Source organism: Embiotoca jacksoni, unplaced genomic scaffold (genome assembly GCF_022577435.1).
Source record: "Embiotoca jacksoni isolate LCO1_2020_lvr unplaced genomic scaffold, fEmbJac1.0.p SCAF_54, whole genome shotgun sequence".
Classification (NCBI taxonomy): domain Eukaryota; kingdom Metazoa; phylum Chordata; class Actinopteri; family Embiotocidae; genus Embiotoca; species Embiotoca jacksoni.
In genome coordinates, this window is record NW_027185408.1 from 1,321,068 (window position 1) to 1,341,754 (window position 20,687).

General features: G+C 46.2%; 2 protein-coding genes and 1 pseudogene across 3 annotated transcripts in view; all 3 read right to left on the bottom strand.

Moving 5' to 3' along the window:
* Positions 1-1,351, bottom strand: part of LOC138212242 (protein NLRC3-like) — a 28,548-nt gene extending 27,197 nt beyond the window's left edge. Inside the window, exons 1-4 of the mRNA XM_069172546.1 lie at positions 1,327-1,351; positions 1,102-1,216; positions 339-452; positions 218-251 (exon numbers count right to left, since the gene is read on the bottom strand). Of these exons, the coding sequence (XP_069028647.1) occupies positions 218-251; positions 339-452; positions 1,102-1,216; positions 1,327-1,351 (288 nt within the window). The remainder of the gene's footprint in view (positions 1-217; positions 252-338; positions 453-1,101; positions 1,217-1,326) is intronic.
* Positions 1,352-3,771: 2,420 nt separating this feature from the next.
* Positions 3,772-5,538, bottom strand: LOC138212325 (allantoicase-like). Of its 2 annotated transcripts, XR_011179427.1 has the most exons (4): positions 5,324-5,538; positions 4,779-4,829; positions 4,594-4,681; positions 3,772-4,487 (listed from the first exon to the last, which is right to left on the bottom strand). XR_011179427.1 is itself a non-coding variant. In XM_069172651.1 (3 exons), exons 1-3 carry the CDS (start codon positions 5,399-5,401, stop codon positions 4,505-4,507), a joined length of 306 nt encoding a protein of 101 aa, XP_069028752.1. In that variant the 5' UTR covers positions 5,402-5,538; the 3' UTR covers positions 3,772-4,504. The 2 variants fall into 2 exon arrangements, 1 of the variants encoding a protein (XP_069028752.1); XM_069172651.1 differs by having other exon boundaries at positions 3,772-4,681.
* A 1,318-nt stretch (positions 5,539-6,856) lies between these two features.
* LOC138212328 (NLR family CARD domain-containing protein 3-like) lies at positions 6,857-20,687 on the bottom strand (annotated as a pseudogene).

The following is a 20,687-nucleotide window of genomic DNA, read 5'->3' on the forward strand; positions in this document are numbered from 1 at the left end:
ACAGGAAGACAAAACATCCATTTTAAATTACTGCCCTTCATCAACAAAACTTCAAAACAGAACTTCTTCAGACTGAGAGACATGTGGAGGCAGCCACCAGCCTGGTCTGTATGGGTCTCCTCTGTGTGGTCCGATGAAGCCCGGCTCTGCATGGAGTCTTTAAATGTATAAATATGATCACCCCTGCTGAACACTGGAAAACCCTCTTTCTGAATACCCGGACACAAGAACAGTTGGGTTTCAGTTTCACACTGAATGGAAAGAAAGTGATCAATGAGTTCAGACATTATGACATCAGGAGGGTTTGATACTAAATGACAAACATTTCACATTATTACCTTTGTTCAACAGACTGGTGTCCATCTTTGAAGGTAATAGGTCGTCCCATAGACCGGTCACTCTTCATGGACACACAGCTGGGTTCAGGAGAATCTGGTTCCTGCTGAAGGATCCTGATGGAAACAGAGATGTGTAGCTTTCAGTTTTAACCCTGCAGATTGTGTGTTTTGTTGGACGCTAACAGAAACATGAATACATCCAGTGTGTTTCCATGAACCTGCAGTTCCAACAAACTGGCATTGCTGAACTAAAGAGACTAAAGAATCTGAGTCTGACGTCCTTTGATCCTCTGAGCTGAGGTGATCCCACCCCTGTGATCTTTGACCATTTTCTTCTTGTGGGCCTCTTTAATTTGATCTTCACTGTCAGCTCAAACATGATGGCCTGCTCTGAGGTTTCTGACTGGAGGACCACGTCATGCAGGGTTACTTGTTACAGACAACTCTTCCTCCTCTCCAGCTCCCTGAACAGATTTCCTTCTGAGTCTCTGTGTGAAGACAGTTTGGTTCCTTTCAACGAACATACAGATTCAACTGCCTGAGATCATCTGTCCAAGCTGCCAACTGTCTCTCCAGATGTCTCCAATCTTCTATCGAGGTGAATAATAAGTTCAACACAAAGACGTTATGACATCAGGAGGGTTTGAAACCAAAAGACAAACTTGAAACATTATTACCTTTGTTTAACAGACTGGTGTCCGTCTTTGAAGTTCATAGGTTTGTCCATAGACCGGTCACTCTTCATGGACACACAGCTGCTAACAGGTTCAGGTCCATGTCTATATCCAGGTCCTGGTCCAGGTCCCGGTCCAGGTCCAGGTCCCGGTCCAGGTCCAGTTCCAGGTCCAGGTCCAGCAGGTCTGAGCTGCTGCTTTGTTCTTCAACAGAACACACAGAGCTCTGAGTGAGAATAATGATGGTGCAGTGATGTGAGTGCTGAGCTGTGACGTGGAGAAGAGTCGTGGACAGTTAGAGACGGTCGTCTCACCTCTGAGCTTTGGTCCGGCTCTCATGTTCCCCACACAGAGTGGTTTTAGAGGGACGGACTCCGTCCTCTCTGTCCTCCCGCTGATCCATAGCAGAGCCCACAGCTTCACACAAACACAACAACCTGCTCAGTACGTACAACAACATTCACACTACAACAGTGTCACTCTGGATTCCACCACCAGAGGGCGCCAAAGTAAATACAGTTCAGATCCTGTTCAGATTTCCACTGAGGATGGATGTTAGGAAACAACATGAACTCTCTTCATTTCTGTCCAGGTGTGTTTTTCTGATCTACCTGCTAAAAGTTATATTTCACTTGTTTAAAGGAGGTGATGTGATGAATTCAGGCAGAAGTGAATGAAATCCTCACCAGGTGAATTCAGATCCCGTCACAGAGTCGTTCTACCTTCACCTGCAGAGGAAACACAGAGAGAGAAGCTGCTGCTGATTCTGCTTCATCATCAGTCTGACGTCTTCGTCATCCTCTCAGAACCTCACTGTCAAAGTCTGGAAACTTCAAGATGACAGAAAACCAGAGTTCAACTCAGATCACAAGAAAATAAAACATCTCAGAGTCCAAAGATAAATGTGAATATTTCTATCTGCTGCATGAAAGAAGGAAAGAACAGAGAGTCTGTAAAAGTATTAAACCTAAACAGGCTGTAACTTTTCTATAAAAGTTCATATTTTCTTTGACTTGTAAAATCTGCTCCATTTGGAGGAGCTGAGGCTGTTTTTCAGCGACGCCTCCATCTGTGTTGAAGCTCAACAAAGAGCTGAGAGAGTCTGAACAGATCCATGAAAACATTCAACACAGCTGTAGTTTCTAAGAGTCGCTGATGTTGAAATATGACCTCAGTGAAAAACATCTTTTTAAACTGTTTCTGTAGTCGTGTCGTATTTGATGTCTTTGCTGTTTAATCATTGATGGATGATAACGATGTCATCACAGAAGGTTTTATCATTTTATAGCTGCAATAAAAGAACTTTGAACCTTGTTGTTTTTTTATGAATCCCACATCATCTACAGCAAAACATTCATCAGTGAGACAGTGAGAATATAAAACATGTTTCTGAACACATGATGCAGACATGATGTGAAAAACATGCTCCGTTATTCCAGAAAGAGAATTGAACGTGTTTCTGTTTCCTCCTCACTGTGAACATTTTCAAAGATCTCTGACTGACTGTCACATATTTGATGACTTTATTACCTGTTAATAACCAACCAGTCCAGCTGTGAACAACGTCAGACCGGACAGTGAACGCTCCCCACTAACTGAATCACACGGGCCGTTAAAATGATCGACGGTTTCAAAGTTACTGAACATGTCGACTCTTCATGCGGTCGCAACAGAAAACACAGAACGAGTTCAGGAAAACTGAGCTGGGTTTAAAAGTTCAGGAGCTGCTTCAGAAGAGTCAGCGTTGATCTGACAGACAGCGACGGCATTTTTATAGATCGGACCGGTTCCATGTCAAAAACCTATCAGATGAAGATGGAAACTGTTTGTTACCTTCTGATGGAGGAAATAATCGTCGTGAAGCCGGCGAGTGAAGAAGTTCATCAGCAGCTTTAAGATGGAAACCGAGCAGAGAAAGAAGAAACATGGAGAGGACAGCAGGACGAGTTCAGACGTCTCTCAGCTCTCTGACTTCCTCCGAACAAGGAAATAAAAGTTTGAGGAAGTTGACAGGTGGTTTTTGGAGCCCCTAGTGGCCCGTAGAGGTTTTACACTTCATGGCTTCACTTTTCAAACCCAGAGAACAGTTTTCTAATCAGTCTGTGGTTTTCCTTCGTCCTCCTCTTTCCACCTCAGGCTCCTTTTCATTTCTGCTACCAGCTCGGCTCTCCTTCTTCACGGTCCCTGGACACTTCCTGCTACTTTCAATAAGTGCAAATATGCAATAAGACTGTACAATAACTCACCTCTGGACAAATCAATCTCACAACAATAACACCGTTGGTTGTTTGTTTATATCCTTGTACTATTGTTCAGTTAGTTTTAATTTAATTAATATTATTCTATTTTATTGTATATATTGTGCATTTTTATATTTAGTATTTAATATTTTTTCTCTGTTGTTTGATTGCTTTTCCTGTATCTATAATGCTGCTGTAGTGAAAAAAATCTTTAGCCATCGAGGTTCAGGTTGTTATCCAGTAAGCTGGTTACTTTACTAGACTAGTTTTAATCCACTTATTTACTAAAAGTAGCTTTCTAGATGACATTAACACACTCAAAACTATTTGAATGACAGAAAATGTATTTCTACAACAGTTTAATACTCATGTAAGACGAGATTATTATTATTTTAAATGTTAATTTTCTTTTGTAAGTCAAAAACATGAGTACGTGTAAAACAATAGTGTAAAGATGGTAATACTGGGGATCGGTCATGTTTTTTAAATAGTGGTTAAAATATAAAAAATCAACTACTAAAAAGTAGACTTTTTATTTTTATTGGTAACAAACCAACAGAAGCTCTTATAAACTTCTAATTTCACATATTTGGAGCTGATAAATTGTCAATAATTCTAAAAGCTGCATTTGTTTGATACAGACTTTAGTTTTCATTCATGAACAACTTCTTTCAGCTGGAAACAAACTGTAGATTCAGCAGAAACAGGTTAAGTTCAACAATTATTGTCAGCTGATAGAAATGTGAATTATTTACAATAATTGAACCTTTCAGTGATATTACAGAGGGTTGGACATAGTTTGTTCAAACAACATGTTAAACACAACCTCTACAGCAAACAGACATTAAATGAGCCTTTCTTCAAATATCTAAGTACGGTCACGTTTCATTTCATCAACTGAAAGACAGAAAACATTTCAACAGGATTTATGAGGTGTAAAAGTTTGTCCCCCTCGAGGAGGAGGAGGAGGAGGAGGAGGAGGGGAAGTAGGAAGAGAATAATGTTTCTCTGTTATTGTGCCAGACAGAGTAACCACCACCATCATAGCAGTTCAGACTCCAGGATTGATCGTTCTTTCCAAACCAGCAGTCATCACTGTCTCCTCTCCTTCTGATTCCTCGTTAACTCACTGCTATAACAGTGACTGTGATGTGAATTCTCCTTCAGGGGTCGATGAACTCTCATAAACAACACTGGATGTAATATGTTATGTTTATATATTGGAAATCTTGATTCTGTAAAAAGTAAAGAGTCAGAAGATGAGAGCGTCTTTCTGTGCCATGGTCCGACTTGGGTGACCTGCAGAGAGCAGGAGGGATTGTGGGAAATACGAATACAAACCAGGTATCCTCTTCCTCCTCGTCTCCCATCCGTCCATCCACTTTCCAAACTCGGTGAAGGCCGAGACGATGAACTGAGGCGGCTCTCTCTGCACGAACACACACACACACACACACACACACACGTTTTAAATGTTTCCGCTCGTGTTGTTCTGACGTGATATTTTCTCATTTCAGTTTTCGTACCTTCAGCAGGTTGCTGGCCGGAGCAAACCATTCGTCTGTGGCAAAAACAACCTGGAGGAAGAGCAACGCACTTCATCATCTGGGTTTATTCATGATTACACAACAAGTAGTTCTGACCCAGAGATCTGATTGGTCAACTGAACATTTGGAACGTGTTCAAATCACCATGACAACACACCCGGCTCATCACTAGAATATCACTCCACCTTCTCGGTCTATTAAATGACCCGTTTGGTGAAGTCGGGTCTCTTTTGGTCATTTGTTTGGTCGCTCCGAGCACCCGGACCGTAACACCACGGATAGTCACGCACATGGCAGCATGGCAGGGCAAGTTTATTTATCAACATCAAACATAAAAGACAAAATGTAAGCTGAAAGAAAGAAGTTAAAATGAACAAATAGAAATTCTAAAATATGAAATTCTTCTGTAAAAGTTTCAGTGCAGAGAGAGAAATGAGGAACTGTTTGATTTAGTAAGAGGCAAACAGAAAAGAGGAGCGCGTTGACAGACAGGAAGTCGGCGTAAAGCACTCAGAGCGACTCACCTTCCCTCCGACCGTCTCACAGGCCAGATCGTTAAACTGCAGGAAGTCGGGTTCTGCCGCCGTCCTCCTCTCTGCCATCCTCAGATTCTCCAAAGTTTCCTGCTGAGAGCTCGAAGATGGTTCCCGTCGATCCGACAGCGTCCACCCTGCAATAATCCAAGTTCAGCGGCCGCTCAGCCGCCGACAGCAGCTGTTTGTTCAGAGTGAGTGTGTGTGTGTGTGTGTGTGTGTGTGTGTGTGTGAGTGTGTGTGTGTGTGTGTGTGTGTGTGTGTGTGTGCTAACCCACAGCAAACACAGCCTCCGTCCTGTGTCTGAAAAAACATCATGCTGTCACTCATGTACCTCCCTGTTCATAACACCGACGTATCCCTGCTGTCTGCACACCAACACCAACATCCACCGGGCTCAATGGTCCACTTCAACCACACAACTGTGAGAACGACGTGCCGAGATGAAGTCTCCCATCTCATCTGTCGCACCGGCTCTGGTTCTCCTTCTGGTTGTCTACGAAGCCGCCGTCCCCGAGTGCAGTATCACGTTTGAGCAGATTACATGTTTGTAACGCAGAAGATTACCTGGACCGGTTCACGCGGGTTTTGGTGCGACGAATGGTCGACGCTTACGTGGCGTTTTGTCAACTCGGCGGTCTCGAGGCGCTTCGTTTTCCCATTCATCCATTCACACTGACATTCACGCCGAGATGCCGTCCGAGGTGCTCGCCTGCCATCAGGAGCGACTCTGGGTTCAGGGTGTCTTGCCCGAGGATAGTTCGGCACGTGGACAGGGGATTCAAAACTTTAGGATTAGTGGGCAACCCACGGATCGGTTATTATTATTGTTACTGTTGAACATTACTGCCATCTACTAGATTTGGAGTTGGAGGGGATTTAGTGGACCAAACATCCTCTCAACATGAAAGTGAGATGTGGGTCGGACCAGTGATTCAGATTTTGCGGGTTCTTCCTCGGCTCACAAAATATCAACTAGTTCAACGTAAACAATGTAAAGAACCGCCTCTATCTTGGAAGAAATGAGGCGGTCGGTTTGCCGTACCCTCAGCCCCACTTTACGTCCTCGTAAACAGACGAGTCCAATTCCAATAACTTTTAACAGGACCGAGGGTATGGAAAAAAGACAACCTTCGTATCTCTTCAACTCTGGTGTTTGAGGAGTGAAATTCACGTTCCTGGAGACCAAATGACAGAATATCAACTAGTTAAGAATAAAAAATAAAAACCTCCTTTAACGTGGAAGAGATGAGGATGTCCATTTGTCCTGACGCCGACACCTTTACCTCGACCCTCAACGTACATCTGCAATTACCCCACGAGTCCTACGATGCCGTGAGACCACAGGCTCAGTGTCCAATGGAAATGGCATACCTCAGGGAACATCACCAATGACCTAACCCCCACACCTTCACCCTCAGGGCACCTCTGAGGTATTGTTCTTGCTAAAGAAGAGGCCTTGTGGTGTCTTTGTAAACAAGTAAAACACAGTCGTAATGCACAGCTGGAATGCAGACACTGATGCACAGTTTGTCCTCAATGCTTTAATATTGCGTTGTTTACATCGTGTTTTACATTTCCTCAACATGAAATAAGCTTCAGTGTGCACAAGAGAAGCTTCTGAAGAAAAAGGACTTTTAAAGCAACTTGGATCTGTCGACATTTTACGCATTGAATTATCTGCTGAGGAAAGCAACTATCGCCTCGGCAACATGAAATCAAAAAGACATCACCGAAACAAAAGTATGATTGAACAGTAAAACAGAGAAATACATCGGTACAGATCTGAACAAATGAGTTTTAGGAAATGGACTTTACGATGGTGCATCTGAATATTGTATTGTAGCATCATCTGAAAAATCACTTGCTGTAAAGATGGAAAATAACTTTGTGATGAAGGAAGTATTTTGTTGTTGTATGATATGAAACATTTTTACATTCTAACTTTCAAGAAATATCACCAAAGTGTTTTGCAGATGTTTTTATCACATAGTTGACCTTCATCTGTCCACATGGAAGTGAAGGTCAAAGTTCAGAGGTGAGGACATCATTTCACTACTTCTGACACAAAACATATTGTGACATCACAATCAGTGATTCAATGGTGAACCAAAGAGAAACTTCATCCACCATCAACATTTAAAGCTGCTGTCACTTCCACAGACTCTTCCTCCTACAGAGAACACAGAGACACTGAGGAACCATCTGACCAGAACCTAAATCCAGGATACAGATGTTCAGTGAATGTGGTGTTGAAGGTGTGGAGGTGGATCAGAGTGTCAGAGGAGATTCTGTAGAAGGACAGAGTGCCAGCAGGACAGTCCACATACACTGCTACTCTGTTGGAGGAGGAGGAGGAGGAGGAGGAGGAGCAGGATGTTACTCTGTTATTGTGCCAGACATAGTAACGACCACCATCATAGCAGTCCAGACTCCAGGACTGATCGTTCCCTCCAAACCAGCAGTCATCACTGTCTCCTCTCCTTCTGATTCCTCTGTAACTCACTGCTATAACAACCTCTCCTCTCCTCTCGACCTCCCAGTAACAGCGACCAGTCAGACCAGTTCTACACAGCAGCTGAGGACACCTGTTAAATCTGTCTGGATGATCAGGATATGACTGATCTTCTTCCACCTTCGTCACCTTCCTGTTGTTGTCAGACAGTTTGAGTTTTTTGTTTACTGAGTTTGTGTCCAGTTCAAGTTCACAGAAATCTGATGGAGAGAAAAAGACACGACACAGCTGCAGTTTATCATCTGACACATCTGATGGCTTTTTTCTTTCTTTACTTCCTGACTTGTTGTTCGTTCATAGAAAGTTTAATGATGATACTTTTTGTCAGGCTTTGACTTTTGGGGGACGACATCCAGCTGGATCACTTGAACTAAGACAAAGTAGAATCTTTAAATACGCTTCTCTGATCAAGTTTATTATTGCATCTGCTGTTTTAGGATATCTTGACTGATAAAGCTTGGATGGTTTTTGGTAGCTGGAATTGTTTGTGATTGGATTCTTGTTTTCACTCAAGTAACTGAGAGTCAAAGAGAACAAGTTTAGAGTTAAACTGATGGTCTTTTATTCCAATTCTATTAAGGACTAAGTTGTCTCCCTACTCTCCTCCTCCTCCTCTCCTCCGCTCCCCCTCCTCCTCTCTCCCTCTTCTCCCCCTCTTCCTCCTCTGTACCTCCTCTCCCCCTTCTCTCTCCCTCCCCTCTCCCTCCCCTCCCCTCCTCTCCACCTCCTCTCTCCCTGCTCTCTTCCTCCTCTCTACCTCCTCTCCCCCTACTCTCTCCCTCCTCTCTACCTCCTCTCCTCCTCCTTTCTCCCTCCTCTCTTCCTCCTCTCTAACTCCTCTCCCCCTACTCTCTCACTCCTCTCTCCCTCCTCTCTACCTCCTCTCCTCCTCCTTTCTCCCTCCTCTCTACCTCCTCTCTCCCTCCTCTCCTCCTTCTCTCCTCCTCCTCCTCTGTACCTCCTCTCCCCCACCTGTCTCCCTCCTCTCCCCCTCCTCTCTCCCCACTCTCTCCACTCCTCCCCCTCTTGTCTACCTCCTCTCAACCTCTTCCTCCTCTCCTCCTCCTGTCCTCCTCCTCTCCTTCTCTCCCCCACCTGTCTCCCTCCTCTCCACTGCCTCTCTCCCCACTCTCTCGACTCCTCCCCCCTCCCCTCCCCCTCCTCTCTCCCTCCTCTCTTCCTCCTCTCTACCTCCTCTCCCCCTCCTCTCTTCCTCCTCTCTCCCTCCTCTTCCCCTCCTCTCTTCCTCCTCTCTACCTCCTCTCTACCTCCTCTCCTCCTCCTCTCTACCTCCTCTCCACCGCCTCTCTCCCCACTCTCTCCACTCCTCCCCCCTCCTGTCTCCCTCCTCTCCCCCTCCCCTCCCCTCCTCTCTAACTCCTCTCCTTCTCTCCCCCACCTGTCTCCCTCCTCTCCTCCGCCTCTCTCCCCACTCTCTCGACTCCTCCTCTACCCCTCCCCTCCCCTCCTCTCTAACTCCTCTCTCCCTCCTCTTAACCTCCTCTCCACCTCCTCTCTCCCTCCTCTCTTCCTCCTCTCTATCTCCTCTCCCACTACTCTCTCACTCCTATCTCCCTCCTCTCCCCCTTCTCTCCCTCCTCTCCCCCTCCCCTCCTCTCTCCCGCCTCTCCCCCTCCCCTCCTCTCTAACTCCTCTCCACCTCTTCTCCCCCTCCCCTCCCCTCCTCTCTCACTCGTCTCTCCCCACTCTCTCCACTCCTATCCCCCCTGTCTCCCTCATCTCCTCCCCCTCCTGTCTCCCTCCTCTCTCCCTCTTCCTCCTCTCCTCCTCCTCTCTACCTCCTCTCCTCCTCATTTCTCCCTCCTCTCTCCCTCCTCTCTCCCTCCTCTCTACCTCCTCTCCCCCTACTCTCTCACTCCTCTCCCTCCTTTCGCCCTCCTCTCTACCTCCTCTCTTCCTCCTTCCACCCTCTCCCTCCTCTCTCCCTCCCCTCCTCTCTAACTCCTCTCCCCCTCCAATCTTCCTCCTCTCTCCCTCATTTCTCCCTCCTCTCTACCTCCTCTCTTCCTCCTCTGTTCCTCCTGTCCTCCTCCTCTCTCCCTCCTCCTCCTCTCTCCCTCCTCTCCCCCTCCCCTCCTCTCCTCCTCATTTCTCCCTCCTCTCTCCCTCCTCTCTCCCTCCTCTCTACCTCCTCTCCCCCTACTCTCTCACTCCTCTCCCTCCTTTCGCCCTCCTCTCTACCTCCTCTCTTCCTCCTTCCACCCTCTCCCTCCTCTCTCCCTCCCCTCCTCTCTAACTCCTCTCCCCCTCCAATCTTCCTCCTCTCTCCCTCATTTCTCCCTCCTCTCTACCTCCTCTCTTCCTCCTCTGTTCCTCCTGTCCTCCTCCTCTCTCCCTCCTCCTCCTCTCTCCCTCCTCTCCCCCTCCCCTCCTCTCTCCCTCTTCTCTCCCTCCTCTCTACCTCCTCTCCACCTCCTCTCTTCCTCCTCTCTACCACCTCTCCCCCTTCTCTCTCCCTCCTCTCTCCCTCCTCTCCCCCTCCTCTCTTCCTCCTCTCTCCCTCCTCTCCTTTCTACCTCCTCTCTCTCTCCTCTCCTTTCTACCTCCTCTCCACCTTCTTTCCCTCCTCTCTCCCTCCTCTCTCCCTCCTCTCGACCGCCTCTCTCCCCACTCTCTCCACTCCCCCCCTCCTGTCTCCCTCATCTCCTCCCCCTCCTGTCTCCCTCCTCTCTCCCTCTTCCTCCTCTCCTCCTCCTCTCTAGCTCCTCTCCTCCTCATTTCTCCCTCCTCTCTACCTCCTCTCTTCCTCCTCTCCTCCTCTCCCCCTCCTTCCCCCCTCTCCCTCCTCTCCCCCTCCCCTCCCCTCCTCTCTAACTCCTCTCTCCCTCCTCTCCCCCTCCGATCTTCCTCCTCTCTCCCTCCTCTCTACCTCCTCTCCTCCTCCTTTCTCCCTCCTCTCTACCTCCTGTCTTCCTCCTCTCTTCCTCCTCTCCTCCTCCTCACCCCCTCCTTTCTCCCACCTCTCTCCCTCCTCTCCCCCTCATCTCTCCTCGTCTCCCCCTTCTCTCTCCCTCCTCTGTTTTATCTGCCCTCCCTTCAACTGACTCTTTCTCCCTCATGCATCCTAACTCAGCCACAGACACTCTCCTTTCTACTCTGTCTTCCTCTCTTGATTGTCTCTGTCCTCCTCCATGTCCTCCAGTCCTCCCCAGCTCCGTGGTTGTCTGAGAGACACTATGAGAGCAGCAGAAAGGAAATGTAGAAAATCTAACCACCCTGACGACCTGCTCACTTATCAATCTCTCCTCTCCTCTTTCTCTGCCTCGATTTCTGCAGCCAAAAGCTCTTTCTACCAAACCAGGATTCAATCCTCATTTTCCAATCCCAAAAACCTCTTCTCCATCTTATCCAACCTCCTTGACCCCCCCCCCCCTCTCCTCCCTCCTCCCTCCTACCAAGCCACTTTGTCAACTACTTTACTAAAAAGATAGATGATATATGATCCTCATTTTCAAACCCAGCTACTGTAACTACAATCTTCTTGACCACCAGTCTGGTTTCAACAGACCACTCAACACAGACGGTCCTCCTTCTGTCTCTGAGCAGCTTCACACTGCTAGAGCAGCCTCTCTGTCCTCTGTCCTGATCCTTCTAGACCTTCTGCTGCATTTGACACAGTGAACCACCAGATCCTTCTTTCCTCCTTCAGGACCTCGGTGTCTCAGGCTCTGCTCTCTCCCTGTTCTCATCCTACCTCAACGACCTCACTTACCGGGTAACATGGAGAGGATCTGTGTCTGAACCTTGTCCTCTCACTACTGGTGTCCCTCAAGGCTCCGTCCTGGGTCCCCTCCTCTTCTCTCTGTACACCAACTCTCTCTGCTCTGTCATTCACTCACATGTCTTTTCCTACCACAGCTTTGCTGATGACACCCAACTGATCCTCTCTTTTCCCCGATCTGAAACACAGGTAGCAGCATGAATCTCTGTCTGTCTGACTGACATCTCTCAATGGATGTCCTCACACCACCTGAAAATCAACCTCCACAAGACTGAACTGCTCTTCCTTCCAGAGAAAGACTCTCCCACCCTCGACCTGACTACTACCTTCAACAACTCTGTTATCCCGACCCTGACTGCTAAGAACCTCGGAGACACTCGACAGTCAACTCTCTCTTACTGCCAACATCACTGCAACAACACGTTCCTGTAGATACATGCTGCACAACATCAGGAGAATACGTCCTCTTCTCACTCAGAAGGCGGCGCAGGTTCTGGTCCAGGTTCTGGTCCAAGTTCTGGTCCAGGTTCTGGTCATCTCACGCCTGGACTACTGTAACTCCCTCCTGGCAGGTCTACCTGTTAGTGCCATTCGTCCTCTGCAGTTCATCCAGAATGCAGCAGCTCGACTTGTCTTCAACCCTCCCCCTCCTCTCTCCCTCCTCCCTCCCTCCTCCTCCTCTCTCCCTTCTCTCCTCCTCCTGCTCTCCTCCTTCTCTTCCCCTCCTCCTTCTCTCCTCCTCTCCCCCTCCTCTCCTCCTCCTCTCCCCCTCCTGTCTCCCTCCTCTCCCCCTCCTGTGTCCCTCCTCTCCCCCTTCTCCTCCCTTCCTCTCCACCTTATCTCTACCTCCTCCTCTTCTCCTCCTCTCTTCCTCCTCTCTACCTCCTCTCCCCCTTCTCTCTCACTCCTCTCTCCCTCCTCTCTCCCTCCTCTCTTCCTCCTCTCTCCCTCCTCTCTTCCTCCTCTTTCCTCCTCTTTCCCTCCTCTCTCCCTCCTGCTCTCTCCCTTCTCTCCTCCTCCTCTCCCCCTCCTCTCCCCCTCCTCTCCCCCCTCCTGTCTCCATCCTCTATCCCTCCTCCTCCTCTCTTTCTCCCTCATGCATCCTAACTCAGCCAGTACCCTCATGGTTGAAATGCACTTATTGTGAGTCGCTTTGGACAAAAGCGTCAACTAAATTAAATTAAATGTAATGTAATGTGTGTCAGTCAAACTTACACTTCCTCAGACCAGGTTTTAACCACTGCTCTCCACCATGGTCCACCCTGGAGGAAGAAACAGTCACAATGATTTTCTATCCAACAGGAGTCCTAACTGTTGTTCAACATGAAGCAGAGTTCCTCAGTTTGTCAGTGAGACACAGAAACAGGCTGAAACTCATCAGTGTCAACTGTCTCTGATGGTTTCACTGCTGTCTGTGAGGAAAACACCTGAAGAAGAAGAAGATATGTAGAAATAATCAGAGAGCTCAGTCTCCACTGATCTGCTCTGGTTTTATTGATGTCCTCCCACATGTGAAATATTGGTCTCTGCATGTTGTCCCTTAAAATGAACAGTTTGAGCAACATTCACATGAACAGCTGAACTGTTTTCAGACTGTTCACAGATCAGTCCAACCACCACGTTCAGTTGGTTTGTGTAATTTACATGTTCAGAATCGAGGGTGTAATGATGGAGGGAGTCAGCTGTAGAGACTGAAGCTCTGGGAGGAAAAGTTATAACTCTGGACTAAAAAATAAAACTGACTTGATTTTAGAACTTCACATAAAAACGACTGTATTTCAGAGTGAAGACTGAGGCCGAACTTTGAGTCCTGAAGTTCTCAAATTTGTGTGAACAGAAGTTCATCTCATTATGTTTATTAGTTGTTGAGATGAATCAGTTTGGACCAAAGTGGTGATCGACTGATGAACACTGTCGTCCCTACAGCCAGGCTGATAACATGGTTCAAGATGAGAAGGATTTGACACCAACTTCACAATGTTTCTAATGAACAGCTGTTTCCATTTGATAAAAGACTTCTGAGGATCCACATGTTTCCTAACTCAGACCTCCTCACTCCTCTGAACAGAAACAAGAGAAACAAGGCATCCTTCATGATGATGGACCTGAGCAACAACACATGAAGTCAAATCAGAGACAAACCTACACTGTGTGAGCTCTGGTTGTCTGTCCATACCTGAGAGTGTCCAGTCTCCAGTGAGGATCCTCCAGACCAGCAGAGAGCAGCTTCACTCCTGAGTCTCCTGGATGATTGTAGCTCAGGTCCAGCTCTCTCAGATGGGAGGGGTTGGAGCTCAGAGCTGAGGCCAGAGAAGCACAGCCTTCCTCTGAGATCAGACAACCTGACAGACTGGAGTCAGAAAAATATCATCAACTCCAGAAACAAGAAGGAAAATCTTACAGATGTTGAACATCTGCACCAACATGAACTAAAAGATAATTTAACTGATCAACAACCAGATATTTCCTGACCTGAGAGTCTCCAGTTTACAGTGAGGACTCTCCAGACCAGCAGACAGCAGCTTCACTCCTGAATCCAGCAGGTCGTTGTTACTCAGGTCCAGTTCTCTCAGACAGGAGGACTGGGAGCTGAGAACTGAGGACAGAGCTTCACAGCTTCTCTCTGACAGGTTACAGACAGTCAGTCTGAAAAGAAAATGTACATATTTGACCCAATTTATCTAAATCTCGATATGATTTAAGAACATGTCTTCAATTATACAAATGTGACATCACTGAAACTACTGGAATCAAACATTTAGTTAGGTTGTTACTGTACATGTATTTAATTTAAAAATGTTTTAACGACAACAAAACCACAATAATATAGGGGAGATTTTCTAAAAGATTTGTGATTTGAAAGAAACAAAAAATGTGTTAAATTAGAGTTAAATAACTCAATAAAAGTCAAGTTTGATGGATTCATTGTTTCCTGACCTGAGAGTCTCCAGTTTCCAGTGAGGATCCTCCACACCAGCAGAGAGCAGCGTCACTCCTGAGTCTCCTGGATGATTGTAGCTCAGGTCCAGCTCTCTCAGATGGGAGGGGTTGGAGCGCAGAGCTGAGGCCAGAGAAGCACAGCCTTCCTCTGAGATCAGACAACCTGACAGACTGGAGTCAGAAAAATATCATCAACTCCAGAAACAAGAAGGAAAATCCTGCAGATGTTGAACATCTGCATCAAAATGAATATTAAGAAATATTTAACTGATCAAAAACCAGATGTTTCCTGACCTGAGAGTCTCCAGTTTACAATGAGGACTCTCCAAACCAGCAGACAGCTGCTTCACTCCTGAATCCTTCAGGTCATTGTTACTCAGGTCCAGCTCTCTCAGACTGGAGGACTGGGAGCTGAGAACTGAGGACAGAGCTTTACAGCTTCTCTCTGACAGGTTACATCCAGTCAGCCTAGAGAAGAATTAACAATGAACACAAACTGTTTTGTTTGTTATTTACACAATTAAACATGTTTGAAATGGTTGATAAATCCACGTACAGAGCTTTGTTGGAGGCTTTGACCACTGGCAGCAGCCTCAGAAGAGCCTCCTCTGAAGCATAGTATTTCTTCAGGTCAAACACGTCCAGATGTTCTTCTGATGACAGTAAGATGAAGGCCAGAGCTGACCACTGAGCAGGAGACAGTTTATCTGTGGAGAGACGTCCTGATCTCAGGGACTGTTGGATCTCCTCCACTAGAGAACTATCATTCAGTTCATTCAGACAGTGGAACAGATTGATGCTTCTCTCTGCAGACAGATTCTCACTGATCTTCTCCTTGATGTACTGGACTGTTTCTTGATTGGTCTGTGAGCTACTTCCTGGCTGTGTCAGCAGGCCTCGTAGGAGAGTCTGATTGGTCTGCAGCGAAAGACCCAGAAGGAAGCGGAGGAATAAGTCCAGGTGTCCATTTGGACTTCTTAAAGCTTCGTCCACAGCAGTCTGGTGGAGATGGTTTAGTTTTGTTTTGTTTCTGAAGAAAATAGACAAAGAAGATTTAGTTTGTTGTTCCATCAGCAGGTTGACAGCAGAGTTGATGAAGGTCAGATGGACGTGAAGAGCAGCCAGAAACTCCTGAACGCTCAGATGGACGAAGCAGAACACCTTGTCCTGGTACAGCCCGCTCTCCTCTTTAAAGATCTGGGTGAACACTCCTGAGTACACTGAGGCTGCTCTGATATCGATGCCACACTCTGTCAGGTCAGATTCATAGAAGATCAGGTTTCCTTTCTGCAGCTGATCAAAAGCCAGTTTTCCCAGAGACTCCATCATCTTCCTGCTCTTTTCATTCCAGTGTGGATCTGTCTCAGCTCCTCCATCATACTTGACCTGCTTCACTTTGGCCTGAACCACCAGGAAGTGGATGAACATCTCCGTCAGGGTCTTGGGCAGCTCTCCTCCGTCTCTTCTTTTCAACACGTCCTCCAGAACTGTAGCAGTGATCCAGCAGAAGACCGGGATGTGGCACATGATGTGGAGGCTTCTGGATGTCTTGATGTGGGAGATGATGCTGCTGGCCTGCTCCTCATCTCTGAACCTCCTCCTGAAGTACTCCTCCTTCTGCGGGTCAGTGAACCCTCTGACCTCTGTCACCGTGCCGACACACTCGGCAGGGATCTGATTGGCCGCTGCAGGTCGTGTGGTTATCCAGAGGCGAGCGGAGGGAAGCAGTTTCCCCCTGATGAGGTTGGTCAGCAGCACATCCACTGAGGTGGACTCTGTAACATCAGTCAGGATCTCATTGTTGTGGAAATCCAGAGGAAGTCGACACTCATCCAGACCATCAAAGATGAACACAACCTGGAAGTGTTCAAAGATGCAGATTCCTGCTGCTTTGGTTTCAGTGAAGAAGAGATGAACCAGTTCCACCAAACTGAACTTTCTCTGTTTCAGCACATTCAGCTCTCTGAAAGTGAACGGAAACATGAACTGGATGTTCTGGTTGGTTTTGTCTTCAGCCCAGTCCAGAGTGAACTTCTGTGTTAACACTGTCTTCCCGATGCCAGCCACTCCCTTTGTCAGCACTGTTCTGATTGGTTCATGTCTTCCAGGTGAGTCTTTAAAGATGTCTTCTTGTCTGATGGTTGTTTCTGGTCTGTCTGGTTTCCTGGATGTTGTTTCAATCTGTCTGACCTCATGTTCATCATTGACCTCTGCAGTCCCTCCCTCTGTGATGTACAGCTCTGTGTACATCTCATTCAGAAGGGTTCGGTTTCCTGCTTTAGAAATCCCCTCAAACACACTCTGGAACTTCTTCCTCAGGTTAGATTTAAGATGTTGTCGACACTCTGGAACAACAGTTCCTAAACAAACAAACAAACAAACAACAAGTGAACGTCTCAGTAAACCTGAAGATAAACTTTTTAACATTTAACAATTTGTGTCTCCATGAAATCAATTCTTCACATCAGTTGTGGACAAACAGTTTCTGACTGTTTTCAGTCCAGAAGAATTCACAGATGTGATGAAGATGTTTGCATCATATTAACAGCAGAGTTTGGAAATCTAAGTTTCTCCCATGTTTCCTCTTTCCATCATGTTCCAGCTGTTAAAATCCTCTTACTGCTCTGCAGACGGTCAGCCAGCTCCTCCTGCTTCAGTCTCCTCAGGAAGTGCAGTGTGATCTTCAGAAATGACTCTCTGCTCCTCCTCTGCTCTTCATCCTCACCCTCCAACACCTCCTCATCCTCACTCTCTAAGCATTCTGGGTAATCTAGACTCAGCATTTTCTGCATCTTCTTCAGCTCGTTCTTCACAAAACTGATCATGTTCTCCTCCAGCAGCTGAAACAGAGAAATATATCAACTTTAATACACAGAACGTATCAGATCATTTTAAATATGGACTGAAATCCTGCTGGTCTACAGAGTGCAGCAGGGAGAATGTGAGTTTTGGTAATTCACTATTTAGTTTGTGTGTTTACAAACCAGAAATATGGAGTCCAGGTTTGTTTCAGGAACGTCTGAGTCCTGCTGATCAACTCTGTAAAGTCAACATCAAAACACAAGATGTTTGGTCAGAATTAATCCAGAAACATAAAGTAAAGAGACTTCATGTTTTTAGTTACCAAGACAACCAACACCTGACAGAAGCTGAACAGGAAGACAAAACATTCATTTTAAATTACTGCCCTTCATCAACAAAACTTCAAAACAGAACTTCTTCAGACTGAGAGACATGTGGAGGCAGCCACCAGCCTGGTCTGTATGGGTCTCCTCTGTGTGGTCCGATGAAGCCCGGCTCTGCAAGGAGTCTTTAAATGTATAAATATGATCACCCCTGCTGAACACTGGAAAACCCTCTTTCTGAATACCCGGACACAAGAACAGTTGGGTTTCAGTTTCACACTGAATGGAAAGAAAGTGATCAATGAGTTCAGACATTATGACATCAGGAGGGTTTGATACTAAATGACAAACATTTCACATTGTTACCTTTGTTCAACAGACTGGTGTCCATCTTTGAAGTTAATAGGTTCCCCCATAGACCGGTCACTCTTCATGGACACACAGCTGGGTTCAGGAGAATCTGGTTCCTGCTGAAGGATCCTGATGGAAACAGAGATGTGTAGCTTTCAGTTTTAACCCTGCAGATTGTGTGTTTTGTTGGACGCTAACAGAAACATGAATACATCCAGTGTGTTTCCATGAACCTGCAGTTCCAACAAACTGGCATTGCTGAACTAAAGAGACTAAAGAATCTGAGTCTGACATCCTTTGATCCTCTGAGCTGAGGTGATCCCACCCCTGTGATCTTTGACCATTTTCTTCTTGTGGGCCTCTTTAATTTGATCTTCACTGTCAGCTCAAACATGATGGCCTGCTCTGAGGTTTCTGACTGGAGGACCACGTCATGCAGGGTTACTTGTTACAGACAACTCTTCCTCCTCTCCAGCTCCCTGAACAGATTTCCTTCTGAGTCTCTGTGTGAAGACAGTTTGGTTCCTTTCAACGAACATACAGATTCAACTGCCTGAGATCATCTGTCCAAGCTGCCAACTGTCTCTCCAGATGTCTCCAATCTTCTATCGAGGTGAATAATAAGTTCAACACAAAGACGTTATGACATCAGGAGGGTTTGAAACCAAAAGAAAACCTTGAAACATTATTACCTTTGTTTAACAGACTGGTGTCCATCTTTGAAGTCAATAAATCTTTCCACAGACGAGTCACTCTTCATGGACACACAGCTGGGAACAGGTTCAGGTTTAGGTCCATTTCCATGTCCATGTCCAGGTCCAGGTTCAGGTCCATGTCCAGGTCCAGGTCCAGGTCCAGGTCCAGCAGGTCTGAGCTGCTGCTTTGCTCTTCAACAGAACACACAGAGCTCTGAGTGAGAATAATGATGGTGCAGTGATGTGAGTGCTGAGCTGTGATGTGGAGAAGAGTCGTGGACAGTTAGAGACGGTCGTCTCACCTCTGAGCTTCGGTCCGGCTCTCATGTTCCCCACACAGAGTGGTTTTAGAGGGACGGACTCCGTCCTCTCTGTCCTCCCACTGATCCATAGCAGAGCCCACAGCTTCACACAAACACAACAACCTGCTCAGTACGTACAACAACATTCACACTACAACAGTGTCACTCTGGATTCCACCACCAGAGGGCGCCAAAGTAAACACAGTTCAGATCCTGTTCAGATTTCCACTGAGGATGGATGTTAGGAAACAACATGAACTCTCTTCATTTCTGTCCAGGTGTGTTTTTCTGATCTACCTGGTAAAAGTTATATTTCACTTGTTTAAAGGAGGTGATGTGATGAATTCAGGCAGAAGTGAATGAAATCCTCACCAGGTGAATTCAGATCCCGTCACAGAGTCGTTCTACCTTCACCTGCAGAGGAAACACAGAGAGAGAAGCTGCTGCTGATTCTGCTTCATCATCAGTCTGACGTCTTCGTCATCCTCTCAGAACCTCACTGTCAAAGTCTGGAAACTTCAAGATGACAGAAAACCAGAGTTCAACTCAGATCACAAGAAAATAAAATATCTCAGAGTCCAAAGATAAATGTGAATATTTCTATCTGCTGCATGAAAGAAGGAAAGAACAGAGAGTCTGTAAAAGTATTAAACCTAAACAGGCTGTAACTTTTCTCTAAAAGTTCATATTTTCTTTGACTTGTAAAATCTGCTCCATTTGGAGGAGCTGAGGCTGTTTTTCAGCGACGCCTCCATCTGTGTTGAAGCTCAACAAAGAGCTGAGAGAGTCTGAACAGATCCATGAAAACATTCAACACAGCTGTAGTTTCTAAGAGTCGCTGATGTTGAAATATGACCTCAGTGAAAAACATCTTTTTAAACTGTTTCTGTAGTCGTGTCGTATTTGATGTCTTTGCTGTTTAATCATTGATGGATGATAACGATGTCATCACAGAAGGTTTTATCATTTTATAGCTGCAACAAAAGAACTTTGAACCTTGTTGTTTTTTTATGAATCCCACATCATCTACAGCAAAACATTCATCAGTGAGACAGTGAGAATATAAAACATGTTTCTGAACACATGATGCAGACATGATGTGAAAAACATGCTCCGTTATTCCAGAAAGAGAATTGAACGTGTTTCTGTTTCCTCCTCACTGTGAACATTTTCAAAGATCTCTGACTGACTGTCACATATTTGATGACTTTATTACCTGTTAATAACCAACCAGTCCAGCTGTGAACAACGTCAGACCGGACAGTGAACGCTCCCCACTAACTGAATCACACGGGCCGTTAAAATGATCGACGGTTTCAAAGTTACTGAACATGTCGACTCTTCATGCGGTCGCAACAGAAAACACAGAACGAGTTCAGGAAAACTGAGCTGGGTTTAAAAGTTCAGGAGCTGCTTCAGAAGAGTCAGCGTTGATCTGACAGACAGCGACGTCATTTTTATTGATCGGACCGGTTCCATGTCAAAAACCTATCAGATGAAGATGGAAACTGTTTGTTACCTTCTGATGGAGGAAATAATCGTCGTGAAGCCGGCGAGTGAAGAAGTTCATCAGCAGCTTTAAGATGGAAACCGAGCAGAGAAAGAAGAAACATGGAGCGGACAGCAGGACGAGTTCAGACGTCTCTCAGCTCTCTGACTTCTTCAGACTGAAGTCTTCTTCCTGG

Excerpts from the sequence above, each read along its gene's own strand:
- LOC138212325 (XM_069172651.1), bottom strand. The coding sequence starts at position 5,401 with ATGGCAGAGAGGAGGACGGCGGCAGAACCCGACTTCCTGCAGTTTAAC. Across the intron at positions 4,830-5,323 it reads GTGAGACGGTCGGAGGGAAG|GTTGTTTTTGCCACAGACGA; the intron begins GTGAGTCGCTCT and ends CTCTTCCTCCAG. Across the intron at positions 4,682-4,778 it reads CGGCCAGCAACCTGCTGAAG|AGAGAGCCGCCTCAGTTCAT; the intron begins GTACGAAAACTG and ends GTGTTCGTGCAG.